Source organism: Bidens hawaiensis, unplaced genomic scaffold, assembly GCF_021521415.1.
Source record: "Bidens hawaiensis isolate Kalapana, Puna unplaced genomic scaffold, B.hawaiensis_p1.1 tig00039015_1, whole genome shotgun sequence".
Taxonomy (NCBI): domain Eukaryota; kingdom Viridiplantae; phylum Streptophyta; class Magnoliopsida; order Asterales; family Asteraceae; genus Bidens; species Bidens hawaiensis.
In genome coordinates this window covers 39,657-64,423 of record NW_027496852.1, presented here as the reverse complement: position 1 = coordinate 64,423, position 24,767 = coordinate 39,657, and the positions used below count along the sequence as shown (strand labels likewise).

The window sequence follows — 24,767 nt, the reverse complement described above, 5'->3', positions numbered from 1 at the left end:
ATAGATTATTTGGTATAAGTTAACTGCATTTAGGTTAAATTTTGTAACGGGTAAAAAAATAAAAATTTTGAGTATTTTAAAAGTTTGAGAATGCAAAATAGATTTATCGTCAAATTTGTTATGGGTTCAAAGTGTTAACTTTAAAATGTCAAAAGTATGAAAGTTAGAAGTTTAAACATGATTCAAGTTTCAAATTTATTTTTAAGGGCATTTTTTGAAATAATCAAATGGTTCAGGATTTGGCAAACTGACTATTTCTCCAAGATTGCGAACACTTTCGACGTGCCACCCCCATGCCTATCAATGCTTCTAACTTTTATCAAATTTGAAATATTTATGTCAACATTAATTTTTCCTTCAATGGTGATCAGAACGTTGTATGGGAAGCATGTCATGCAAAACTATGCTCAAATGAATATTCACAAAATTGAATGGGTTAACATGTTATTTTTTATGTTGACATTATGACAAAGTTGAGAAGCCCTCTGAAACTTATCAAAAAAATTTTCATGGTGTAGCTCAGAAAAACATAGCTCTTGAAGAACATCCATTGTTACAATTTAATGTTCTACTTTCCTTTGATGGGTGGTAAATTGATAAATATATCAATAAAGGTAACGCTCCTTTTGTATTTAGGCTGAGTGGTTAGAACTACTATCGTATAAGAAGCTTTATTTCCGAAATTGGTTCATAACCAAAAGTCTTTCAATTATACATATATGGCATCGAGAATAAATTTTTCAATAGAAAGAAGCATTCTCGGGTACGTTTTTGCACGGACAATTTTTTTATTAAGTTCATTCAAAAAAATCATTTTGTTATATAAATAAAATCAATTTATGTGCACATTATATAAATACAAGTATTGATATAATATATTTTTTTCATATACGCTGTATAATTATTATTTTTTACTTATAATATTATAATTTGAATTATCCCTTGTGTGACACGGGCTCTAAAACTAATAACTAATAATAATAACTCACAAGTCACAAGTGAGACAACAAAAGAAAGCCCATAACACCAACCCATTCCGTTTGCCAGCTCATGCCTTTATGCTTCCTCTGTCAACTACACATATAAATATCACAATCATCTCAACCTTTAACCGGAAGAAGAGTTTATCAAGCAATCGGCGATCTCACCGTCTCCAAAGTTTTCCGTCCAATTCCACCAATTAACACACTCGCTCATCGTGATCGACAATCAGAGACTCTTCGTCCTCCATTCGATAGGTTTCTACGGTAACCGTTTCAAATTAGGTCATAATTAGGGCTTAATTACGTAGTTTGAGAGCTGACGGAGATTTGAACTGTGCGGAGGTTGAATGCTGTTGTTATTGTGATATTGATATGTTATGAGAATGTTGAATTTAGACTACTTGTGAGAGTTTGATTTCAATTTGGATGAACTAGAGAAACATGTGGTTTTCGTTTTGGAGAGCTCGAGATCGGTTTACGTTGGATGAACTCAGGTAACTTATCTAACTGTTGTTGCTTGTTGTTTGATTTGAATTTGAATTTTGATTGAATGTTATTAGGGTTGGGAGATTTGTTTTAGGGCAAAGCTAGAATGAAAATATTGTGATGAGTTGGTGGTTTAGGATGATAGAGTATATGATGTTTATAGGTTGATAGGGTATAGAAAGGTTTGAGTACATTAAACCTTACAGGTTAGAACACTTACCATGATCAGCATTGCCAAAAATGCTAAACTTGCATTGCAGCCAATGCATCTATACATAGAGGATGTAACATTGTAGCATAAGGAAGAAACTTGTCAAGCAAGATAATATTAATTTGAACCATAGTAATCGTCTAAGAATCTGAAACAGATTCTTTTGTTAATTATTATGCATAGGCAACAAACTTATAAACTAAAGGCTAGGAATTTTAAGGAATACTAACAAGAAACTAATTATATTTTAATAAAAGAGATAGGTACCTGAAACTAAAAGGAAATTCGAGCAGAGGATGAGTGCTTATGAATTTTGAAACTATGAATGCTGTTGTGATGATTTGTTTTAAGGATTGAATGCTGTTGTTACTGGTTTAGGTTAGTTGTTAGGGTTGGGAGATTTAATTTACGGCAAAATTGAAATGAAAATATTCTGATGATTTGGTGGTTTAGGATGATAGGGCATGCGATGTTTGTAGGTTGATAGGGTATGGAAAGGTTTGACTAGATTAAACTTTATTGGTTGGAAGTTGGAACAATTATCATGTTTAGCATTGCCTTAAATACTAAAATTGCTGTGTGGCTAATGCATCTATGCATAAACGATGTGGCATTATAACACAAGGAAGAAACTTCTTAAGATAATCTTAATTCGATCCGTAATCTTCAAATGCGCTAGGTGCAATTAAGGCGTGAAGAGCGCAAAAATAGCGAGGGCCTGAAAAAAACGCACTTAAATAAAAATAAATTTAAAGTATATTATGTATATGAAAAATACTATTCTTCAAATAGATAAATAAAAGCTATTATATAAGATTTAATATCATTTAATTAGTACCAAAAGTTCTAAAATAGTCAAGATCCAAATGTAATTTCAAAACCTGAATCACAAAATGTTCAATGTAATTTATTTGACCTCTCCTAGATCTAAGTTTCACTAGCACTCCTTGTGTTTCTTTTGCTCGGATTTTATCTTCTCATTATACCTGCCGTAGACAATGCCGAAGTGCTCGCCTAGTAACTAGAAGCACATTTATTGAGCCTTGCTTGAAAAATGGGCCTAGGCGCAAGAAACATGAGCTTTTAATAACTATGATTCAAACCATATTAATTGTCTATGAAGCTCAATCAGATTCTTTTGTTATGCATATGCAACAATCTCATAAACTAAAGGCTAGGAATTTTAAGGAATACTTAACAAGAAACTAATTATATTTGAATAAAAGAGATAGGTACCTGAAACAGTAACAAAACTCGAGCAGAGGATGAGTGTGTATCAAACCATGAATAGGAACTAAAGCTCAATCAGATTCTTTTGTTGTTATTACTGGTTGTTTAGGTTAGTTGTTAGGGTTGGGAGAATTGTGTTAGGGAAAATTTGTGTTATGATGATTTAGTGGTTTAGGTTGATAGGGTATAGAAAGCTTTGACTAACAAGTATCATGATCAGCATTTACTAAAATTGCAGCGCAGCAATGCATCTATGCATAAAGGATATAGAATTATAAATTGAAGAAGAAACTTGTCAAGATAATCTTCAGTTTGATCTTCAATAAACCATATCAATCATCCATGAAGATCAATCAGATACTTTTATTATGCATATGCTACAAACTTATAAACTAAAGGCTAGAATTTTTGAGACAAACTTAACAAGAAACTAATATATTAGAGGACGAATGCGTATGAAACTATAAATACGAAAAAAAGTAGATAGTGGGAACAGAATACATATCAGATATCCCAACCCTAATTATTGGAGTGTTGGTATGCAAATAAATATCTTTTTGTGGAAGTATATGTATATAAGATCACAAGTGTTTAAGACTATTGTTTTACTTTTTTAAAATGATAATTTAAGTCTTTTGTATTAAGGATGAGCTCGGTACCGAAGATGCTTAGTTCGGTACCGGTATTGTAGACAAAAGTTCGGTAAATACTGTTACCGAATTTCCCGATCCTGATTTTCTTTAAAACTTGGTACCTGTACTGGTATTGAAATGCTTGTTGCGGTACCGGTACTGTAGCATTTTCTCTTCCCTATTTTTTTATTCTGTTGTAACTACTTAAATGTACTTGTGTGGATGCCTTGCACGTAAGGTTGTAATTTCCAAATTTAAAGAAGATCAAATGATAAAATACATGTAATTATTTAGTAAGCGATGGTGAATGTACGATTTTATTTTGTTTACTGAACACCAAGCATATCTTTGGTGTGCTAAACAATCTTGATCCTTGTACCCTGCAATTGATTTACTTTCTTTGCAGAAATTTAACTGACCAGCTGATGAAAATTCAAGTTGTTAATGACGTTAACAAGGTAAAAGATCCATATCTCCATCATCTAGAATTTTTTGTATTTTGTTTTTGAATTCATAAAACAGCAATGTATTTGTTACAATGATGAATACTGTCAGTGACATTAACTTTGTTTATGTTGCAATAGGCTTTTGTGATTGAGGCACTGAGATCTATTGCAGAGTTGATAACATATGGCGACCAGCATGACTTGAACTTCTTTGAGTGCGGTTCTTGAGAACTTTACTCTATTTATACTTTTTATACTTGTGCTGTACATTGTCGCACTCTTGTGTTTATACATATTAAATAAACAAGATATATGTTTAATGATGCCTATTTAGCAGGTTTTTTATGGAGAAACAGGTCATGGGGGAATTTGTACGTATACTAAAGATTAGTAAGAATGTGATTGTTTCAGTTCAGTTGCTTCAAACAATGAGCATTATGATTCAGAACCTGAAAAGTGATCACTCAATATGTAAGAATTTTTTTTTTAAATCGTTTATTTCGCTTCTATATTCGAACAATTAATATCTTTTTGGTGAATGTGCAGATTATCTGTTTAGTAATGAACATATAAACTTTCTTATAACTTATCCTTTTGACTTTCGGAATGAAGAGCTTTTGTCATACTATATATCCTTCCTAAGGTTAGCTATGTTTACACCCATTTATTTGTTGGTTTTCAAAAATTATCTTTTTCTGTTATTAAATGATTTATCTGTTGAGTTATATTTTTTTTTCCGAGACTGATTTGAATTTGCATCTTTTGAAGAGCAATCAGTGGGAAGTTAAACAAAAATACCATATCTTTGCTTGTTAAGACTGAAAAGGTAAGTTTCTTGCTGTGCTATATATGCATGTATTTATGTATGTATGTGTGTGTGTGTGTATGTGTGTATGTATATTATTTACCCCTTGCTGTCTTTTTATATCAATATATATTTTCATCTCTTCTGTGTATCTAGGAGGAAATAGTTGCTTTTCCACTATATGTTGAGGCAATTCGATTTGCTTTTCATGAAGAGGGCATGATTCGCACCGCAGTTCGTGCATTGACATTAAATATCTATCATGGTTAGTTACTTCATTTTAATATTATATTTGCTTCTCCAAATTACCCATGGTTTTATTCTATAGTGCAATCCTTACTCATGTTTGTTCTGCAGTTGGAGACGTATATGTTAATAAATATATTGCCACTACCCCTCATGGCAATTACTTCTTGAACTTGGTTAAATTCTTTAGAGAGCACTGCATCAGCTTAAATGGATTGGTATCGCCTATTACAGAGTATGTATCGTTTGTTTTAAATTCTTATTAGTTTGATAGTTTTCAATAAGGAGACCTAAAATAGTTGCTAAATCCTGTTCCTTCGTTGCTTTGAAACCGGTTTGAACCCGGTCAAATCCGAACCGAACCGGTTAAAACCCGGTTTCAAACCGGTCAAGTCCGATCTTTTCCCCTAAAAAACCAGGTTGGAACCCTAACCGGTTTCATCGAAAACTGAGTTCAGCTTTCTTTGACCCAACCCGATCCGGCTTTAACCTGAACCTGTTTGGGCCAAAAACCTGTTTTGTGTGCTTGTATATGGGCCCAGTGGTTTTTACAGGCCATATCTTTTTGCCATTTTATTATTTAAAATTGACTTATTTCATATAGAAACTATGCTTTTAAGCTGTTCAGTTCTTTTGATAATTTAAACTATTACTAGAAAAATGTTTTATGTTAAAGCAATACATTTTAAAGTCAATAATTCAAAGTTGACAATTTAATTTTACTAAGATGCAAATTTAAGGTTATATCATGTGTACAACTAGTTTTAACTCATAAAAAAAAACATCATATAAAACCCAGAAGTTAGAAAATCTACTACATACATATTATATGAAAAGAAAACAATTTTACTCATGGGGCTTAAAGAACCAGGCTTTTTAGTACCAGTCCTAGGATTGGGCCTAACCGTTTGGACTTAACCGGGCTTAGAAGGACCAGGGTTTTTGGGCTGGGCACAAGATCGGTCTCGGGCTTAGGTCCATTATACATCTTGCATGATATCTTAGTTTCATTTAACCGACTATTATATTTGGCTATGACACAGGAACCAGGGTTCAGAATCAACCTCTAGGATACTCTCTGCAGTGGATGAAATTGAAGACAATTTATACTATCTTAGTGATGTTGCATCTGCTGGCATTCCAGATGTCGGGGCATTAATTACAGACGGCATGTTGAAACTTCTCATATTCCCAATGCTTCTTCCTTCATTAAGACCTGAAGCTTTCGATGTATATGTTTGCTCTCGTTATATGTTTCTTGTTATCATACACCTCTACTAAAAACTATTATTTAGTTATTTACTAAACATTGAATCTTGTAATCTCAGAGGAAGAATTTTGGCTCAGTCACTTCTCTTTATCTGCTGTGTTGCATATTGCGGATTCTTAAAATTAAAGATCTAGCGAATACTGTTGCAGCTGCCTTAATTTGTTCGGTTGAATCGTTTTCGCCAAAGTTTGAGGCTAAACACAATGGCTTCATGGTTGACCATGATGATGAGAGCCATGATGATGATGAGAAGTCAAGTGGAAATCTGGATTCTAGTAGCATGATGATTTCTATTCCGAGTTTATCTACTTCATCAAGTAATCAACATCATTGCTGGCGTTCTGCTTCAGTTTTAAGGTATTTAATATTTAAAACACTTAACGATTCTTGTGGTAGCATCCTTATGTTTGCACAACCATTTGAATTAGAGGTGGACAAATGAGCGGGCTGGGTAATGTGAAAACTTCTTTTGAGTTGAAACACACAGTTATGGTTGAGTTGGGCTGACCTCAAAACGCTTTCCAGCTTTTTTTTAATATTTTCTTTTTATGCATAATGAGTGTGTATATATTATTACAATAATAATCTAATGATTTTAATGAAGTGATTTTTAAGGTTTTATGCTTAACAAATACTCTTTGGATGATTTTTAACATTTTTTCGACCCAACTGGCCTGCTAATTTTACAGCGTCTTTTTTTCTTCGGATTTACCTGTTAAGAGATAATAGCATAACCCAAACTGACCATTTATAAGTAAATAGGTTGAATTTACCGCCTTTGGTTTTCATCCAGGTCTTATTTTTCTGATGACAGTTTATTTAATGAAACATTTGGTACAATAAAAATTATTTTGATTATATATGACACTTAGTATATCTGTGCCACCCTTTATGGGTTTAATGAAAATATGTGCTACGTGTTGTACATACCAATACTTGTTATTAGTGGCTTGGATGCGACTTTAAGCAGATAAAAGTGTCAACAAGTCTGTGAACTTCTAGATTTATCAAGTTAACATGAATATTGATATGTGATTTCAGCTTTTTGAGCGAGTACATTTGATACGGTTGTAGTTTGAAAAATGATACAAGTTCTTCAAATACTTTCAATTTGAGTTCTGTCCACTTCTCTTGAACGATTGGTCTAGTTACCACTACAAATTTTAGTTTCTTAAATTTGTAATGATGTGACAGAAGGAAACTAGTACAAACATATTTTTCATGCATCACGGAAACAATTGGATAATGGACTGTTACTTTCAGTATTTTGGTTTTTGTTAGTAATTGTCAAATAGCTAAAAACGAGTATCATTTTCTCTTGTAATAATTTTACTGATTTGTAAAACGTGTATGGGGATTACAACACACTTATCTACTTCTTATTTCTTATACAGGGATGCTTTGATTTCTTACATCACAAGCGGAGATGATATGCAAGTGGTTGGTTCTTTGAGTGTATTGGCCACATTTTTGCAAACTAAAGGTTGCATGCTATTATTCGTATTGTCAGCTTCTACTTGATTACATATATTCTCATATATTTTTTTTGAACTTCAGAGCTTGATGAATCAATGCTAGATGCTCTTGGAATCCTTCCACAACGTCAACAACATAAGAAACTCTTGCTGGTTTGTCCTGCTAACTTTTTACTTAGATTTTTCACATTCTTTTAATTTTGTTTGATTGATTGGTAACTTTACATTCTTTTACTGTTTATACTTTTATAATAGTGGTGGGAAAATGGACATTTTTTACTTAGATTATTCACGTTTTATATATATTAAGTTCCGAATGTTGATTGTGAATGAGTTTTACTATTTACTTGAGAGAACTTTTAAAGCACACAGTACAAGCTAATTAATGTATTGTTTCTTAAGGTACGGTTTCAGCCCACATGAACTTATTCCCTTTAATTTCCACTTTGCTTTTTTTTTTCTTTTTCTTTTTCTGTTTATGCTTTTAAACATGATGCTTTATTACTTTATAATATTCTGAAAACACTGTTGCGACATGCTTATTTTTATCTACGTTACGATGCAAATTTCATTTAAAACCGAGTTGTGCGTGTGGTACAAGTTTTTGAAGCACAAACGTACAAGCATCAATGCTTTTAAACTTATATTTTTTAGTTAAACTTTCTATTTTATTTAAATAATTAGATTTCATATTTGAACTTTTCTTATAAGGTCTCTTCTTGCGCGGGGTGGGTTATCTAAAAGCTTTGGTTTTAATATATAAACTTTCGAGAATGCTTACTTTTTCTGCAATTTAATGTGCCGGCACGCACAGCTTCATATGCCTTTTTATTATTCACTTGTTTTGTGGAGAATTGTAAGTACATAATTACATTGCCATATAATAAAGGGTTAGTACATGCAATTGTGTTTTTGTTTTAATCTAGCTAGTGAATTTTCGAACATGATGTGGTGAGAGTTCATCTTTAGATCATTTTAGTCCCATTAAATTGATTTAGGCCTTATTTACTTAGCATTGACTCTTTCTAAAGTTGGGCTTTAAGCATTTAACACCCTAGATAAAAGAAGTATTATATACTTGTTTTCTAATTTGTGAAAATGTAATGCCCTGTAAACTTTGTGATTGCAGAAAGCCCTGGTTGGTGAGGACTCCGGTGATGAACAACTTTTTGCTTCAGTTAATAGTACATCGAAGGATGGGAGTGATGGTGAACTCAATATTTACCTACAAAGATTAAAGGTATAATGCATAATGATAATACTCCTTGAGTCCTCGTTAACCTTGATTGTGATAAACACAATTTGTTAGTTGAAATTTGCATAAGAATGAAGGGTATCAAATTTAAACATTGTTGCCTACATGATCTTATACATGAAAAAGTGACATCTTTTGCGACTTGGGATCTTTTTGACACCTCCATTGTTGTTGACAGGACCAATATGAAGTGTCGTGTTCATACCAGGAAATTGGAAAAAGCCCGCACGTACATAGACGTCTAGTACTTTTCTTGTCCCTACTCTTTATATGTTTTGTTAGCATGTGGTCAATTGTTTGCATGTTTTCTTGTCTTCTCAAATCCTTGCATGCTTGAGTTTAATGTTTAATGTACTCATAGTAGTCAAAGTCACGAGTCATTTTGGTTTTTAAAAGCACGTGGCACTTAGAGGCATTATCTGAGGTGTGAGGCAGGAGCTTCACGTGCGTGAGGCATTGCTCTATTCACAACTAATACGCTTTATGTACAACTAAAAGATGGCCTCTCTATTCTGTTTACATATTAGCTTTCTTGATCAAGTAAACCATTCATAATCTCTTCATAATCGATTTTACAACTCTAAATTTTTAGTAAGTCGTTTAGTAAAGATAAAACAATAATTGTGTTTGTATGCTGAGTTGCTGACAGTACTTGTATTTGTATATTGATTGTGCTCATAATACAGTTACATAGGCCTCAATATATAGAGTTGGTTATTACATGAAGATGCCCTCTAGACCATGATAATGGTAAATATAACCAGTCTTAATATTTATTCGCAGGCTTAGGATGGGGAACGATCTCTAGCTTGGATCGTAAAGAGATGAATCATTGATTTGACAACGGCTTTGTAAAGATATTAACAATTTGATCAAGGTTAAATATCATCAATTTGATCAATTTGTTGATTTCCTTACAAACTCACTGCTAACTCAAAGATTTCTCTCTTAAAACACCAAAGCTACATGCGTTCCTTGTCCTTCGCCTGCAGGGGAATATGACTAGTTATATTTATCATTATCATAGCCTTGAGGTATCTTCTTGTAATGTCCAACTCTAGATATTGACGCATGTTAAACCCAATTATGAGTACAAGTATACAAATACCACTGGGTTAGTTCATTATGTTATACCTATTTGACCCGTTTCCTTTTTTGTTTAACATGACAACTTAGCCCATTTGACTTGTTAGAGATGAAACATAATTCAAATAAACCCATTTTTAGGTGAATGGTTGAAATCACAACCTCTAAGATGACTTTCAACGTGTTTATATCATATCAATGAACTCGGGAGTCGGGTCCATATGCCTGAATAGTTGAAGCAAATGGTTTTTCAATCCATTTAGAACATTCTTTTAGTTTAGGTTTTTTAGTTTGATCTGTTTAAACTTGAACACGACCTAAACAGACACTTTTTAAGTAAAATATTTATTATGACAATTTGCATATTCTTGGTTTAAGGTACTTGATGCGTTGATTGGCCTTTTTTCTCGAACAAGCATTTCAGCAGATGCTTTATGGGATGGCGGCTGGCTTTTGAGGCAATTGCTTCCGTATAGTGAGACTGAGTTTAACACACATCATCTTCAATCCATCAAGGTAACTTCGTGTTAATGAATTATATTCATAATGTTTGTTAAAATTGTAATCTAGCTTAACTTAGGTTGAATACGTGTGAAGAGAATTGATAGTAAATTTATGTTTACAGGATTCTTTTACTAAGTGCTGTAACCAACTTGTTGAAGAACAAAGAGGATCATGGCCCGATCTACTCATACAAGTGCTATGTGATGAGTGGAGAAAATGCAAAAGAGGTACTTGATGTCTGTGAGAGGTATATTTAGTTTGTGTATCATATTTTATAAGAACATTTGTTATTTTTAATTGTAGTAATTGAGGCTTCCTCCCCTCGAAAGGATCCCAAGTCCATACTCTTCCCTACAAGAAAAGCATCTTTGAGTGGTATGGCCTCTAATAGTCTCATCATTAAAACCAGAGTTTTCAATTTCGAGCAGGTTGCTTATAAACACATCGATCTGTGGGTTGCGTTTTTATCCCAAATGGTCGCACTATATAACTTAGCTAAAATGAAAAAACTCTGAAAATCTATATTTTATGCATACGTCCAAATTTGTTTTAGTTTTAATGCATTAGTTATTTATAGGTTTTTAAGCGAACTAAAAGTGTTCCCATTTTAATATACCCGTTACCCAACCCACTCATTAGGGGTGTGCATGGGTTGGTTTTTGGCCAAAACTGTAATTATAACCGAATTTTCGATTAATCGGAGAATGATAACTGGTCGGTTTCTGTAAAGTTGGTTATGGTTAATCGGTTTTATATGTATAGTTTGGTTCAGTTATGAGCTATTTAACCATGAACTAAATTTTGTCTTAAAATATTTGGGTCTGACTAAAATGGCTCAAAATAATGTAACGAGCCTGAAAGTTTGGGCTTGAATTTTTTTAACCACTAGATAAGTTGTGATTAAACGTTTGAGCTTGAATAATGAGTTTTACCACTTGACATTTGTATAATTCGGTTATACGTATTCGGTCGGTACGGCTAACCGTGGATTTACAGACTCCAAATTCGGGCTGGTTTTGCTGGTTATGCAAAATATTGACAACCAAAACTGACCAACTAATTTCGGTTTCCAAAAAAATATTAAGCCAACCCATCGATATTGATTAAATTTGGTTATAATCGTTTGTTTGGTTTTGGTTTTATTGGTTAATTTGGTTTTATGCACACCACTACCGCCTATCTTTCCACCTGTAATTTAAGTAAGGATTTGAAGTACTGAAATGATTTTCTACATGATTTTTTGATAGATGTTATACCAATTGAATCATCTTTTGCTGCTGGTGAAACTATGTACGAGCGTGTTAAGGTTTTCCCCATATTCAAACCTTTTTACATATTTGCATGTCTACATTTATATAACTAGTGAATGTAAATGTTAAGTTTTATTTTTTATTTTTTATTTTTGAAATTAGGTGTTTGTGCTTCTTCATCAGCTTCAGATTTTCTCAGCCGGTAGTTCTTTACCAGATCAGCCTCCTATTCTTCCTCCAGCTGAGTTTCTAGAAGTTTCCCGAGCAAAATCTGCTGGTCTGAATACTATTGGTCCAAAACTGAGCACGGAGTTACATCTGAGTTAGTCTTTGCTCACCTAATTATATAACTGTTGCATCGGTTTGCCTATTAGTGGGAGTGATATGTGTGTTATGTTTTATCTATAATCGGTTCAAATACATAATATTATAAAAACTTGCTGAAAGTGAACGGATAAAATTGATCAAAATTCCCTTAATGTGTATCAAAATATAAAATGCATACTACCTCCTAAATGATATTATTTGAAAAAGTATTATGATTGTAATCATATTTTGGACATCACTTATTTATCTATACTATAAATGCACCACTAAAGGGTAAATTAAGACACTTGAGATTAAGGGATTTACAAGTAATGAAACATATAGTACAACTTTGAACATGGGCAAAAGAGTAATTGTCATATCAAAACTTACGTGTTTTTCAATTTATTTTAAAATATTTACAACTAGTTTTAGAACCCGTGTATTACACGGATTGAATAATTTATTTAGGCGACAAAACTTTTGGTGTGCTATAAAATTACAAAGAAAATAATAACAACAACAATGTAAAAGTTTGTCACGTATGATTCTTTTTATAAATGAACAACAAATGCTTGTTGAATTTATTATAGCACCTTATGTTTTAAAACAACCCACTTCAACACGACGTCATTTTTACTCAAAACTTATTTTAGACAGAATCTAGCTAATGCCTCAACTGTGACCGTCTCTAGCAACCTTTGATCTCATATAACAAAAAATAATTATATACATAAAGAAAGAGAATGTAAAATAAAAGGAAAAACAAACTTTTTCCCCGTTTTTTTGTTGAAGGCTTAGGATTCCCGGTGGTAGACATTTATAAGAAGTAAACCTTTTAAGAAACCAAAAATAAAAATAATATTAGACTAAAAGAAATAACTACCCGTCCTCTAGAATTGAAACCTGAATCAATTTGAATATACTTCAACATTGTCCAGACAAAAACATAGCCAAACCAATATATTATTATAAGTTTAAAACAATTAACAACTATTGGGGGATACATTGGGGGTTGAATTGCTATATATAAAATATTAAACCAATCATGTAGATTTGCCATATATATTCCACTGCTCAGTGACAGCATACAAAGGAAAACGTATTATTGCTTTTCATCATAGATAAAAAAGAAATGCATCGTAATCCTTCTATAAAATACAATATTTATGTTTTATGGCCACCAAGCCTACATATAAATGATTACATCCACCATTTCAACGAATATTTGTCTCATTTCTTCTTTATATCTACATATATCTACATGCCTCTACATCGGACATCTAAAGCAGAGTTCTTTTGTTTAAGTTTCACATCACCCTTTTTTGCCATCCTCATCTGCTAACATCTAAATAAATCAAAAGTTGAAACCACCCAAATGACAGAAAGAACAAATAATAATATGTAAACGGGTCAAAATTCATAATCTATAACCCTAATCCATCCATTTATTCGTAAACTTATCAAAATCTATAACCCTAATCCACACATTTATAAAATAGATTAATAATAACTGATTATGAACTTTAAATTTACTAAAAATGATTATAAAATTTAACTTAATTTAGTTACAAAAGCCAAAAATATATATCATCAAAACCTCTTAAATGCTTTAATAGATAACTCAATGCAACTAATGTTATATAGTATTATTACAACAGGTTAATTAATGAAGATGTAGATTAATCATACTGCTTCATGTGCTAAAACGACTCATTTCAAACCAACTCAATTTCAACCCAACCTAAATTAATGTTTCTCAATGCAAAAGTGAGTGGCGTACAACCAATTTTAGAAAATCCAGGTTGCAGAACAACTTATGGTCAATTCTTCGGAAATCTGGAAATCACCCTAAAGTCAAAGTGGGTCAAACTGGGCCATGGTTTCTAAAAATTTAGCGTTCTAGTTTGCAGCAGATTAAACGTAAAAAATAGTTAGGAAATTTAATACCTGCTTGACACCAAAACTGAAAGAAAATGTTAATTCCTTTTTTCCATCTTTATCGTATGCATATTCAAATGTTTATGATGTTCTGTTGATTTTACCCAAATTTATTTGACCCGTTACCCTACACATTGACACACGGAGCAAAGATCTGCAAGTCATTGGGCCAAATTGTTAGTAAATTCAATCATAGAATTTGGAAACTATTAATGTAGGAAGTATATGGGAAAAGTAGCAAACCTCCAGATCATTCTGCTTTTTTCATGTGCATATGTAAGGTACTAAGGTTGTAGAATTCATTTGTATGGTAATTAATAGGTAGCCTGCATCAGATTTCAAATAAAATGAGCATAAAATAAACAAAACAGAAATTATAAATGGCTACATAATTTGAAAACCAAGAAGACACTACAACATAATAGTTAAAAGAAAAAAAACAAATTGAATCCCTTCATAAATATAAAACAAATGGTACGGATAGAATTGAAAGCTTGGATGTGAATGGTTTAGACACCAAATACCAACCTGGGAAGAAAAATTAAGGCGATTCTGCATAAACAGCATAAATAATAGAAACACAATAACATACATAATGATATTACAAAAATTCTATTGAATTCTATTGTATCTATGTATTAATAATAAATCAATTATACAACAGATGACATCCATACTTGTTATGAATCGATTGAATGTCAAAATCTTAATAAATAAATAAATACAAATGAAACCTCCATTGATTTGACACCAAATATATCAAACGGGTAGAATTGAGATTTAGAAAAGATGTTATATCAAGGTTTCAATAACCCTTACTGGAAAAAGAAAATGTTGTTTGATAGCTAATTGTGAATCGAATCGTATCATATTCACCAACTTACAAACCCCAAATCAATTACTAATTCAGATAACTTCAACCCCAATCAAGACAAGACAAACCCACATATATTTCAAGAATCTATATAAAATTAATAACCCATAAGTAGCTATTAAAAAGAACCATGCCTTTTCTCTATCTATTATCTTTCTGGTCAATCTTCTGCTACAAATCCCACATCCCACCTTTTGACTCATTTTATGACTCCATTTGTTTCGAAGAAATCGTGGCAGAGAACGAAGATACAGAAATCAAATCAGATTTGAACTTTAGATAGGATCCGATTAAGAATCGAATCAATCAATCGCATATACATTAACAGCTGCTGTTGATGCTTGAATCGTGGCAGAGGGACGGGCACGAAGATACAAACCCTAGGGTCAGATCAGATTATTTTACAACTTTAAATAGGATCCGAATAAAACGGGTATAAATCCGAATCAGGATTTTGCCCCGCGAGGTAGTAACCAGAGGAAAAGGTTTGGCAGGATTTTGATAATGAGAAGCAAGCTAATGATGCCATGTGTCCAGATTATTTTACTTTATTAGAATAGGTAGATTTTTCTCCCTCAACTATAATTAACTTTTGTAAATATAATTTATAGTTACAATTATCATCCTTAATCTTTTACTCATATTTTATTTATATTTTCACTTTTAACCCAATTTCCCTCATAATTTTTAAACATTAATAAGTTTTTTATATGTTAATATTTTTTTTTTAAAAATGTACCATAAAAACGAGCATATTTTTCTCTTTAATTTGAGTATAATATTATAGTTTTTTTCATTTGAAAAAATAGGATTTTGCGTAAGTGTGTTTACAGTATGGTGTTCAAGTTAAACCGTGAACTAAACTGTTAGGTGCTGTTTGTTTTTTCAGAGGTAAAATGTCTGTAGTCTGCGGACCACATCTGCAGACATCTGCAGCAGAAGAGGTGGACCAAACCTCTGCACTCTGCAAAAAGAAGACTACTTGTTTTTTAACGTCTGCAGGCTGCTGAAACTTTCAATATAAGCTCTATACCAAAAACACAAATTATCCAGCAACAATTAAAAATATATAAATCCAAATTTTATACCTCTGAACTAGCAAATTATAAAACTTACATTAACAATTTTCCACATGAATGTTTTTTCCTCCAAAAGTTTCTTCAATTGTTTTCGAAAGTAGATAGTTCATACATAATGAATAAAACGAGCCAAAACTCGAGCTTAAAACAACTCACAAGCCGATGACATAAACCTAAACTTTCTACAAACCTTTTTCAACTAAAAACTTTCTATAGACTTTTTATAATTCTTAACTTTCTACAAACTTTTTTCAACTAAAAACTAATAATACTTAAAACAATTATGCAAAATTATAATTAAACAAAAAAAAAACTAATCAATTAACAATAATTCAATTAACAAAAACTTAATAACTTAATTGATATCTGATGGAAATAATGAGTTTAGAAGATGTTGGAAGACTATGGTCCAAGTCTACACCAAGAAGAGGGCGCGCAGACGTTTTTTAATGAAACGTCTTCGAAAAAACAAACAGTCTGCAGAGGGCAATGTCTGCGCGTGGTCTGCGCGCTGCAGACAAAAAAGGCTAGGAAGATCTTTTGTAAAAAAACAAACACCACCTTAGTAACGGTTTTTTGTCTTCGAAAGCCGAAACTGAACCTTTGAAAATTGGAAACAACTAGCCAAAATCTAAAGAAAAAAGTTAACCGTGAAACCAAACCAATGACCGGTTTGAATGGTTATAAACCAAACGATGAACACCCATAAACTTATTACGTGATTATTAAGTCTTTGTTTCCCGCTGCATCGCGCGGGCACACGTCTAGTAAATTATAATATATTACATGCATATATAAGTCTATAAATGCCAATTCTGAATCACACTGATTCCTAAAGCTTCTATAGCGGGTCTAAGCTGTCTTATCCTTTGTTAAGGCATCATACATTGTAAAGGTGGCAAAACGAGTCAATAAGAGATAATTTGAAGTGTGAATTGGGCTAATTGGAATCACAAAAATAATTAAAAAAAATGGCAATTATTAGTTTTTAATTGATTATGAATTTATTTTTCTATTTCTGGTCTGTTGTTTCATTCCAGTTTAGAGGAATTATTTTTAGAATCAGTTTGTTTTGTTTTTAGGATGTCGTAACTTGTAAGGATATAAATACACTCTAATATTTGAATATTGTTGATTAATTCTGTTTCTAATAAGATGAAATTAAGAATAAACTTTAACATAATTCTTTAACTTAAGATTGCGGCTAACAGTTTTATAGTATACACCATGATTCACTTGTTGGGTTCTCATTTAGAGTGTATGTTATGATGTTTAGGTGAGATCCCCCGGGGGGGGGGGGGGGGGGAGTAGGATACTAAACCTTATCCTTGATCAATAATTATAAATAATCGTGTAGCCCGTATAAATTAATAGATTAATATTGCATTGTCCCACTTGGTCAAAGGTTTATTTATGATGAGTGTTAGGTAAGTCTGATTAGAATTTAGTACTTATTTTAGTTTTAAACTCAAAACAAGAGCATATAAATATAGTCATTGAATTGAATATCGACTCAAGACCCCCATTTATCATACTACAATTCAAATTTAAAACTTTTAAGTAAAGTTGGGATCAAATAGGCAATTAAGCCATTTAACGTTTATTTGTATAGGTAGTGTCTATATGTCAATTAGGCATGCGTAAACTTATTTAGAGAAAAATTAAAATGAGGAAACATTTTATTATAAATGGAAGCAAGTACAAATATGCAATTAAATAAGGTCTTTAGTAAATCCAATCTTCGAAACAAGTTCTTTGAATACTTTAGGTGGGAGACCTTTAGTCATCGGATCCGCAAGCATATTTTTAGTACCTATATACTCAATACAAAGATTATTTTCTTTAATTCGCTCACGAACGAACACGTATGTTGTATCAAGATATAATCCTGTGCTAGTCAAACTGTTATTGTTCGAGAAACTAACGACAGCTATCACAATAAAGCTTCAATGTCTAGAAACGGAATTAACGATTTTGAGTCTAGTGACAAGATACTTTAGCAACGTTCCATGGAAAGTCGTGTTATAAGCAGCAACGTGTTCAGCTTTCATAGTGGATGTTGTTGTCAACTGTTTATGACTCCATGAGATAGGTCCGCCTGCTAACATCAAGATATAATCCTGGGCTAGTCAAACTGTTATTGTTCGAGAAACTAACGACAGCTATCACAATAAAGCTTCAATGTCTAGAAATGGAATTAACGATTTTGAGTCTAGTGACAAGATACTTTAGCAACGTTCCATGGAAAGTCGTGTTATAAGCAGCAACGTATTCAGCTTTCATAGTGGATGTTGTTGTCAACTGTTTATGACTCCATGAGATAGGTCCGCCTGCTAACATAAAGATATACCCCGAAGTGTATTTCCTATCATCTTTGCATTTAGCAAAGTCAGTATTAGAATAACAAGCCACTTCCAAATTGTCACTCCTATATATTAGTTTATAGTCTTTTGTCTCTTGACTAGGATTTGCCAGATAATGGCATAGTATGCTAGTTATACAAGCGATATCTAGACGAGTACAAACTTGAGCATACATCAGGCTCTCGACTACTGATGCATAAGGTATCATTTCTCATTTACGCTTTTTCAACCTCTGTCGTCGGACATTGAAATGATCCGAAAACATCTCCCTTAACACTACTAGAGCTACACAAGCGGTGCAGTGTTGCATGTTATACAATGTAAGGACACACTCAATATAGGTCTTTTGAGATAATCCCAAACTTCCATTCTTTCTATCTCGGTTTATTACGATGCCAATAACATAAGAAGCCTCTCTGAGATCCTCTATGCCGAAATTACGTGGGAGTAAACGCTTTGACTCATGCAACATGTCCAAACTATTACTTACCAGTAAAATATCGTCTACATAAAGAAAAAGAATATTGAAATTGCTCTCACTCATTTTGAGGTGGGTGCATTGTTTCACTTGATTCTTAACGAAACCTTGTTTCTCCATGACTTCATCAAACACTTTAGATACCGTTGACGTGATGCTTGTTTTAACTCATGTATGGATTTTTTTAACTGGCAGACTAATCTTGATCTACAGGTTATTTCATGAACACATCTTGCAAGTCACCGTTTACGAAAGCTGTTATGGCATTCATCTGATGTAGCTCCAATCAAAGTGAGCTATGAGGGCCATAACGATCCTTAAGGAATCCTTTCAAGAGACAGACAAGAAAATTTGTTGATAGTCTATTCTCCCTTTGTAAGTGAAACCCTTTGCAACCAATAGTAGCGTTCAACGTTTCCATTCGAATCTAGTTTTGTTTTGAAGATCCATTTACATCCTACAAGTTTGATACCGGTGGGTAATTTAACCAAATCCCATACGTCATTTTTCTTCATGGAGTCAATCTCATCAATCATAGTTTTATTCCATTTAGAAGACCGACCATTGCTAATGGCTTCATTATAAGAGGTAGGATAAGTAAGCTCTCCGGCATCCATTTCAGTTTCAAGTAGGTTACATAGTTATCAAATTTAGTAGGCCTTTTGTGCCTAGATGACCTTCTGAGTTCAGCATTGTCTTGATTTTGGTCGTTTGAGGTGCCTTCATCTTTTGGAGTATTCGGATTCTCATGAGGTTCCAAGGGTGTAAAGGGTGGTGCAGTGATAAGTGGTTTAGCATTTGCAACAGGAATCGGAGTAAGCGACGACTCCCTTCCCCGTGTCTTGTACTTTATGCAAAATGTAATAAGGCTTTTCATTGCCCCCACTGATCTTTAATTCTCAAGAAAATGAGCATCTTTGGTTTTTACAATACGAGTGACATGGGAAGGACAATAGAAACGATAACCCTTTGAATGTTCGGGATATCTGATAAAGTAACAAGTATGTAGCAACCCAACACTACCGCATCATAATATTGTCCGTTTTGGCCAAGACAAACTACCATAGCCTAATGGATTTGCTTTTGGTTGCCGAGGTGGAGACTTTCCCGGAGGTCCCATCCTGATACTATTTCCACCTGAGTACGCTTAGCTGTGGAGTTCTTTCACCCACTACCATTAAGCGCCCAAAATGCGTTATGATGGTGAAGGTACCAAACCCCTTATAAGAAAGCCTTTGCTGCTCTTCACAACCAATGTGGGATCTCTTCATTTTTCCACCCTCACCCCGTAAGGTCCAGCCTCTTTGTGGGACTCGACACCGTTGGTTTAGCGCTGTCTCTGATACCATTTGTAATAGCCCAACATTATCGTATCATGATGCCTGTTTAGCCGTGACGAACCACTGTCGCCTCATGTATTTGTTTTTGGTTACCCAGCTGGAGACTTGTCAAGAGGTCGCCATCCCATTCCTTTCTGATACTACTCCCGCCGGAGCACGTTTAACTGTGGAATTCTCCCATCCTTCAACATTAAGTGTACGCGTTATGATAGGGAAGGTATCCACCTTGTTATATTTCGTTCTCCCCAAGCATCGATGCTGGATATTACAAAGTTACTGTTTTCATGTCGAGTTTCTTAGAGAGAGGATTGTAAAGTTTAGCTTCGGCAATGCAGCTCCATACTTTCCTTTATCTTAGACTCGGTTTTCTTCCTGTTTAGAGTTCATTAGGAGTTTACAGACAGATTTTGAAGGCTCCCTATTGAGTATATGAACAGCTGCGTTTAAGGTCCCTTGTCCATGGGACCTGAGTGGTACCTTCGGGTCATGTTTCTTCTCTCAGCAATACCATTCTGCTGAGGGATACTGGCACGGTGTACCGGGTCATGAATAACAACAAAACCGTCTATATTCTAACTTTGGTCCTGATACAAGATTCCGAGTAATCTCAGGAATGTATAAGGTATCATAAAATTTAATACATAAACCAGCTTTCATTATTAAGTCTTAAGTTTCCAGGACCTTTACAGCAACTTCTTGTCCATTCCTGAGTTTTAAGCGTTCTTTGATTTGTTTCAAACTTCCGGATTTTATGGAATCCCATAATTGAGTTGGTTGCATGAACCAGTGTCAAGTCACCATGTATTAGATGGAACATTTACATTAAGGGACTCCCAAGTATCTTAGAAGATGATTACCTTTCTTTTTCAGCCACTCCTTAAAGGCTTAGCAGTCTCTCTTTATGTGATTAGTCTTTTTGCAGAATTTGCAGTAATTCTTGCACTTGAATGTTGAATTCGGTTTCGCAGGATGAAACTGGGTAAAAACTCCAGTTTCGCAGGAATAATAAAACACGTTTTTAGGCTGATTTTAAGTCGGTTTCAACAAAAATGAAACGTTTTCCGATTCTAATTCCATATCTAAGGGAAAACGCCAAAATTGATTAATCAACGCAAGCTCTGATACCACATGTTGATCAATTCCGATTCTAATAAGATGAAATCAAGAATCAACTTCAACATAAATCTCTAACCAGTGATTGCGGCTAACGAATTGATAGTAGACGCCATGATTCACTTGTTGGGTTCCCGTTTAGAGTGTAGCTATGATGGTTTAGGTGAGATTTGTGTGTGTGTGTGTGTGTGTGAGGAGAGAGAGAGAGATGTAGGTGAAGGCTAGGTTAAGGTGTGACATACGGGCAATTACATCCATCGAGCAATTTCCATCATAGGCCGTGTAGGCCATATAAATAAATAGATTAATATAGTATTAATCTTCAAAATATCAGTTGTTTGAATTTGTAATAGGATTCTATCTATTAGATTCGGATTAATGATAACTGATTTATTTATTTTCGATAAAGATCTGAATTTCTTTATTTTAGTAGCATAGGAATTGTGGATTATTTATTTAGATAAAGATCTGAATTACTTTATTTTAGTAGCATAGGAATTGTGGTTAGAAGTTCCATAACCTGTGTTCAGTATTATTATTAAATGTATGTGTATGCCTAAATGTTTTTTTTCTTTAAATTTCAGTTGATGCGATACCATGTAGAATTGCTTTCGAGAGGGGAAAGGAACGTCACTTTAGCTTTTTGGCAGTTTCCATGGGGATTTCTGGATGGATAGTTCTTGCAGAGGAATTCCCTCAAAAACCTAGTTATGGAACCGTTCGTGTCGTTGCACCTTTGGCTGGATGTAATGTAAGTGCAAATAATCTTTTATTTTACTTTTTAAACCATTCAGTGCAGTTGCCAGTAGGGGTGTAAACAAGGCGATCCGAGCCCGAGCTCGTTTAACTTATGAGAGCTCAAGCTTGGCTTGTTTTGAGCTCTATTTCGAAGACTCGAGCTCGGCTTGTTAGTTTTTCAAGCTCAAACTCAAGTTGTGCTGGATTCGATTTTATTTATTATTTAATATATGTATAGTTATAGTTTTCTATATATATTTCAACTGGGCTTTTTTATATAAAGCATAATTTATGCTATTTAGTAATCTTTATCATAATTTGTAGATAATAATTGTTATTATATATAAATATATATTTAATATATACAATTAATAGGCTTGCGAGCCCAGCTTGATCTCGATAAGTGGGGCTCAGGTTGGGGCCTGCTTATGAAACAAGCTTATTTTTAGGTCCGAGCTCATTTTAGCTCAGTGTGATTGAGCCTTATAGAGCTGACCTTGAGTAGCTCATGAGTTGCTAGCTGTCGATAACTATCTTTTGAGGGGATTAAAAGTATTTATTTTATTATTATTTATTTATTTATTTTGCATCTTTATTACAGCCAAGAATAGACGAAAGGCATGCAAGATGGTTACACCTTCGAATCCGTCCATCTACTTTACCCTTAACCGAAACCGCAAAAAACGCCGCCAATCTTAAACTAAGATCAAAATCATTGGTTGATGGTAGATGGACCCTTGCGTTTAAAGATGAAGCCTCTTGCAAATCTGCTTTGACCATGATTCTTGAAGAAATTGACTTGCAATGCAAGGAAGTAGAGAGAAGGCTTAAACCTTTATTACTATCCAAAGAAATTTGAACAATCTAAAGTATTTGGGTCAAACAGTCAACACGACCCTTAAGCCTTTTGATCATACTAATAATGTCGTGCGTGTGTGCGTTCTAACGTCCAGCCACCTGTCTGTAAATGTCCATAAGACAACCTTGGCTAAGGTACATAGGAAATATATACAAATAGATGATAACATATTGTTTTGTCATGCATTTTGTTTATTAGGTTGTTTTTTTTGACTTTCGCAGTGCTTGTTAAATCCATGTAGATGTATTCGATTGTTGTTGCTTGTGCGAGAACAATGTAAATTGTAATCGCGATTTGGTTTACAATGCAATATGCTTAGAACTGATCCAAGGCATTTTTCTTTCTTGATGGTGGTAGGGGTTGAATGTGGTTACTTTTCAGATTCACTTATCTTTGAAACCAACTTGGCTATATTTGAATTATAATTAAAAATTTGTTTGGTAAAAAGACACTTCATCTCAAATAAAGAACAACTTTGTTAAAAAGATATAATTTTACAGTAAAAAAATTATTTTTGGTTACTTCATCTAACAGCTAACAAGTGAGTGCTTAGGGCACTCAAACTCGAGTCTTCTCTATAATTTAACCAAAACACATTTTTCTTCAAGGTTTTGTTTACTTTTCTTTAAATTAATTTAATAATAAATGAACGCCCTACCATCTTTTACTAGATATGGTTGTTTGGTGATAATTATTCGACACCATATATTTAGTTCTTAACACACGTCCATAACTATTACAATTATAATTATATAAATGACCACAAGCTAAGCTAACACCACATACATGATTTAATAGAATTAGACGCATAACAAATCGAGCTTAAGCAGAACTATGCTCGGGTGTTATTTTTTTTCACTTAAGATCCTTCAGGTGGACTTGTTTTGAGCCTCTTATTACTATCTTGAGCTTGGTTTGGCTTGACTTGTTTTTATCATTTGTTTATTATTTTTACTTATATATAACTAATTTTATATTTATCAGTACTTACTATATTAAAAAAAATGAAAACCCTTAAAGCAGAGTAATTTAAGAACACTTTAACTTATAATAAGTGATGCACAAAGTATAACATCTTATGCTTTTAGTTTAAGTAAAAAAAAGGAATAATTTAGGGGCAAAATTGTCTAAGAAGTATTACGGTCAAAATGCCTGTCATGGTTAATCAAGCTACGTTTTTCCTACAAACCTTTTTGATCTAATTTGATTTCTGTAACAGGAGATAATAATAATAACAACAACAACAACAACAACAGTTGTGATTATCTAAATCAATAAGAAAATGTACCATGGGCTTAAAAATAAGTTTGATTAATTGACCTTTACATCAAGCTCGAGTAGGCTCGCAAGCCTAAAACAATTTACTATTTATGCATAACATATCTAGAAAACCAATAATAAGTTATTATATAAAACACATTTTAAAACCAAAAAATGGATTGAATTGTTCAACCCGTGAACCCGTTGGGTTGACATGAGCACGACCCGGTTAGCTAAACGTGTTCTCGGGTCCTACTCAAACCTAAGCCGAAACCGTTTGCGTATTTGATAATTTTGCTTCCATAGTGTTGATTATAACTTTCCACATACATATTTTATTATTTGGTTGAACTTGCTAAAGGGTGTTACCACATTTCTTGCGGATATTGTTTTTTGTTTTTTTTTTAAATCATTTTCATATAGTTTGTGTTTAGAGTTGGGGCACGCGCAAACAATCCTAGACGCTTGGGAGCTACTTGAGATCGACTTGTTAAAATCTAGAATCGAGGCGTGTGCCTAAAAATAAGTTTGATTGAT

General features: G+C 33.3%; 1 protein-coding gene across 2 annotated transcripts; it reads left to right on the top strand.

Annotated features, from left to right (window-relative positions):
• Positions 1-1,353: 1,353 nt before the first annotated feature.
• On the top strand, positions 1,354-23,289 carry LOC143590835 (protein TRANSPARENT TESTA 9-like). 2 transcript variants are annotated; one of them, XM_077071194.1, is made up of 21 exons: positions 1,354-1,477; positions 3,949-4,000; positions 4,127-4,203; positions 4,326-4,459; positions 4,535-4,631; positions 4,757-4,814; positions 4,950-5,058; positions 5,151-5,274; positions 6,083-6,269; positions 6,368-6,666; positions 7,704-7,792; positions 7,867-7,937; positions 8,914-9,024; positions 9,218-9,283; positions 10,504-10,641; positions 10,751-10,856; positions 10,933-11,004; positions 11,877-11,935; positions 12,042-12,201; positions 21,958-22,124; positions 22,713-23,289. In XM_077071194.1, the coding sequence occupies exons 1-21, from the start codon at positions 1,425-1,427 to the stop codon at positions 22,968-22,970; spliced, it is 2,487 nt and encodes an 828-aa protein (XP_076927309.1). In that variant the 5' UTR covers positions 1,354-1,424; the 3' UTR covers positions 22,971-23,289. The 2 variants fall into 2 exon arrangements, with proteins under 2 accessions (XP_076927309.1, XP_076927310.1); XM_077071195.1 differs by lacking the exons at positions 1,354-1,477; positions 3,949-4,000 and having other exon boundaries at positions 4,126-4,203; positions 4,345-4,459; positions 22,713-23,288.
• The last annotated feature ends 1,478 nt before the right edge of the window (positions 23,290-24,767 follow it).

What these genes read in the sequence shown, in the direction of transcription:
- LOC143590835 (XM_077071194.1), top strand. Translation starts at nt 1,425, where the DNA reads ATGTGGTTTTCGTTTTGGAGAGCTCGAGATCGGTTTACGTTGGATGAA. An exon ending in CATGACTTGAACTTCTTTGA is followed by an intron (nt 4,204 to 4,325) that starts GTGCGGTTCTTG and finishes CCTATTTAGCAG; the next exon opens with GTTTTTTATGGAGAAACAGG. An exon ending in GAAAAGTGATCACTCAATAT is followed by an intron (nt 4,460 to 4,534) that starts GTAAGAATTTTT and finishes GTGAATGTGCAG; the next exon opens with ATTATCTGTTTAGTAATGAA.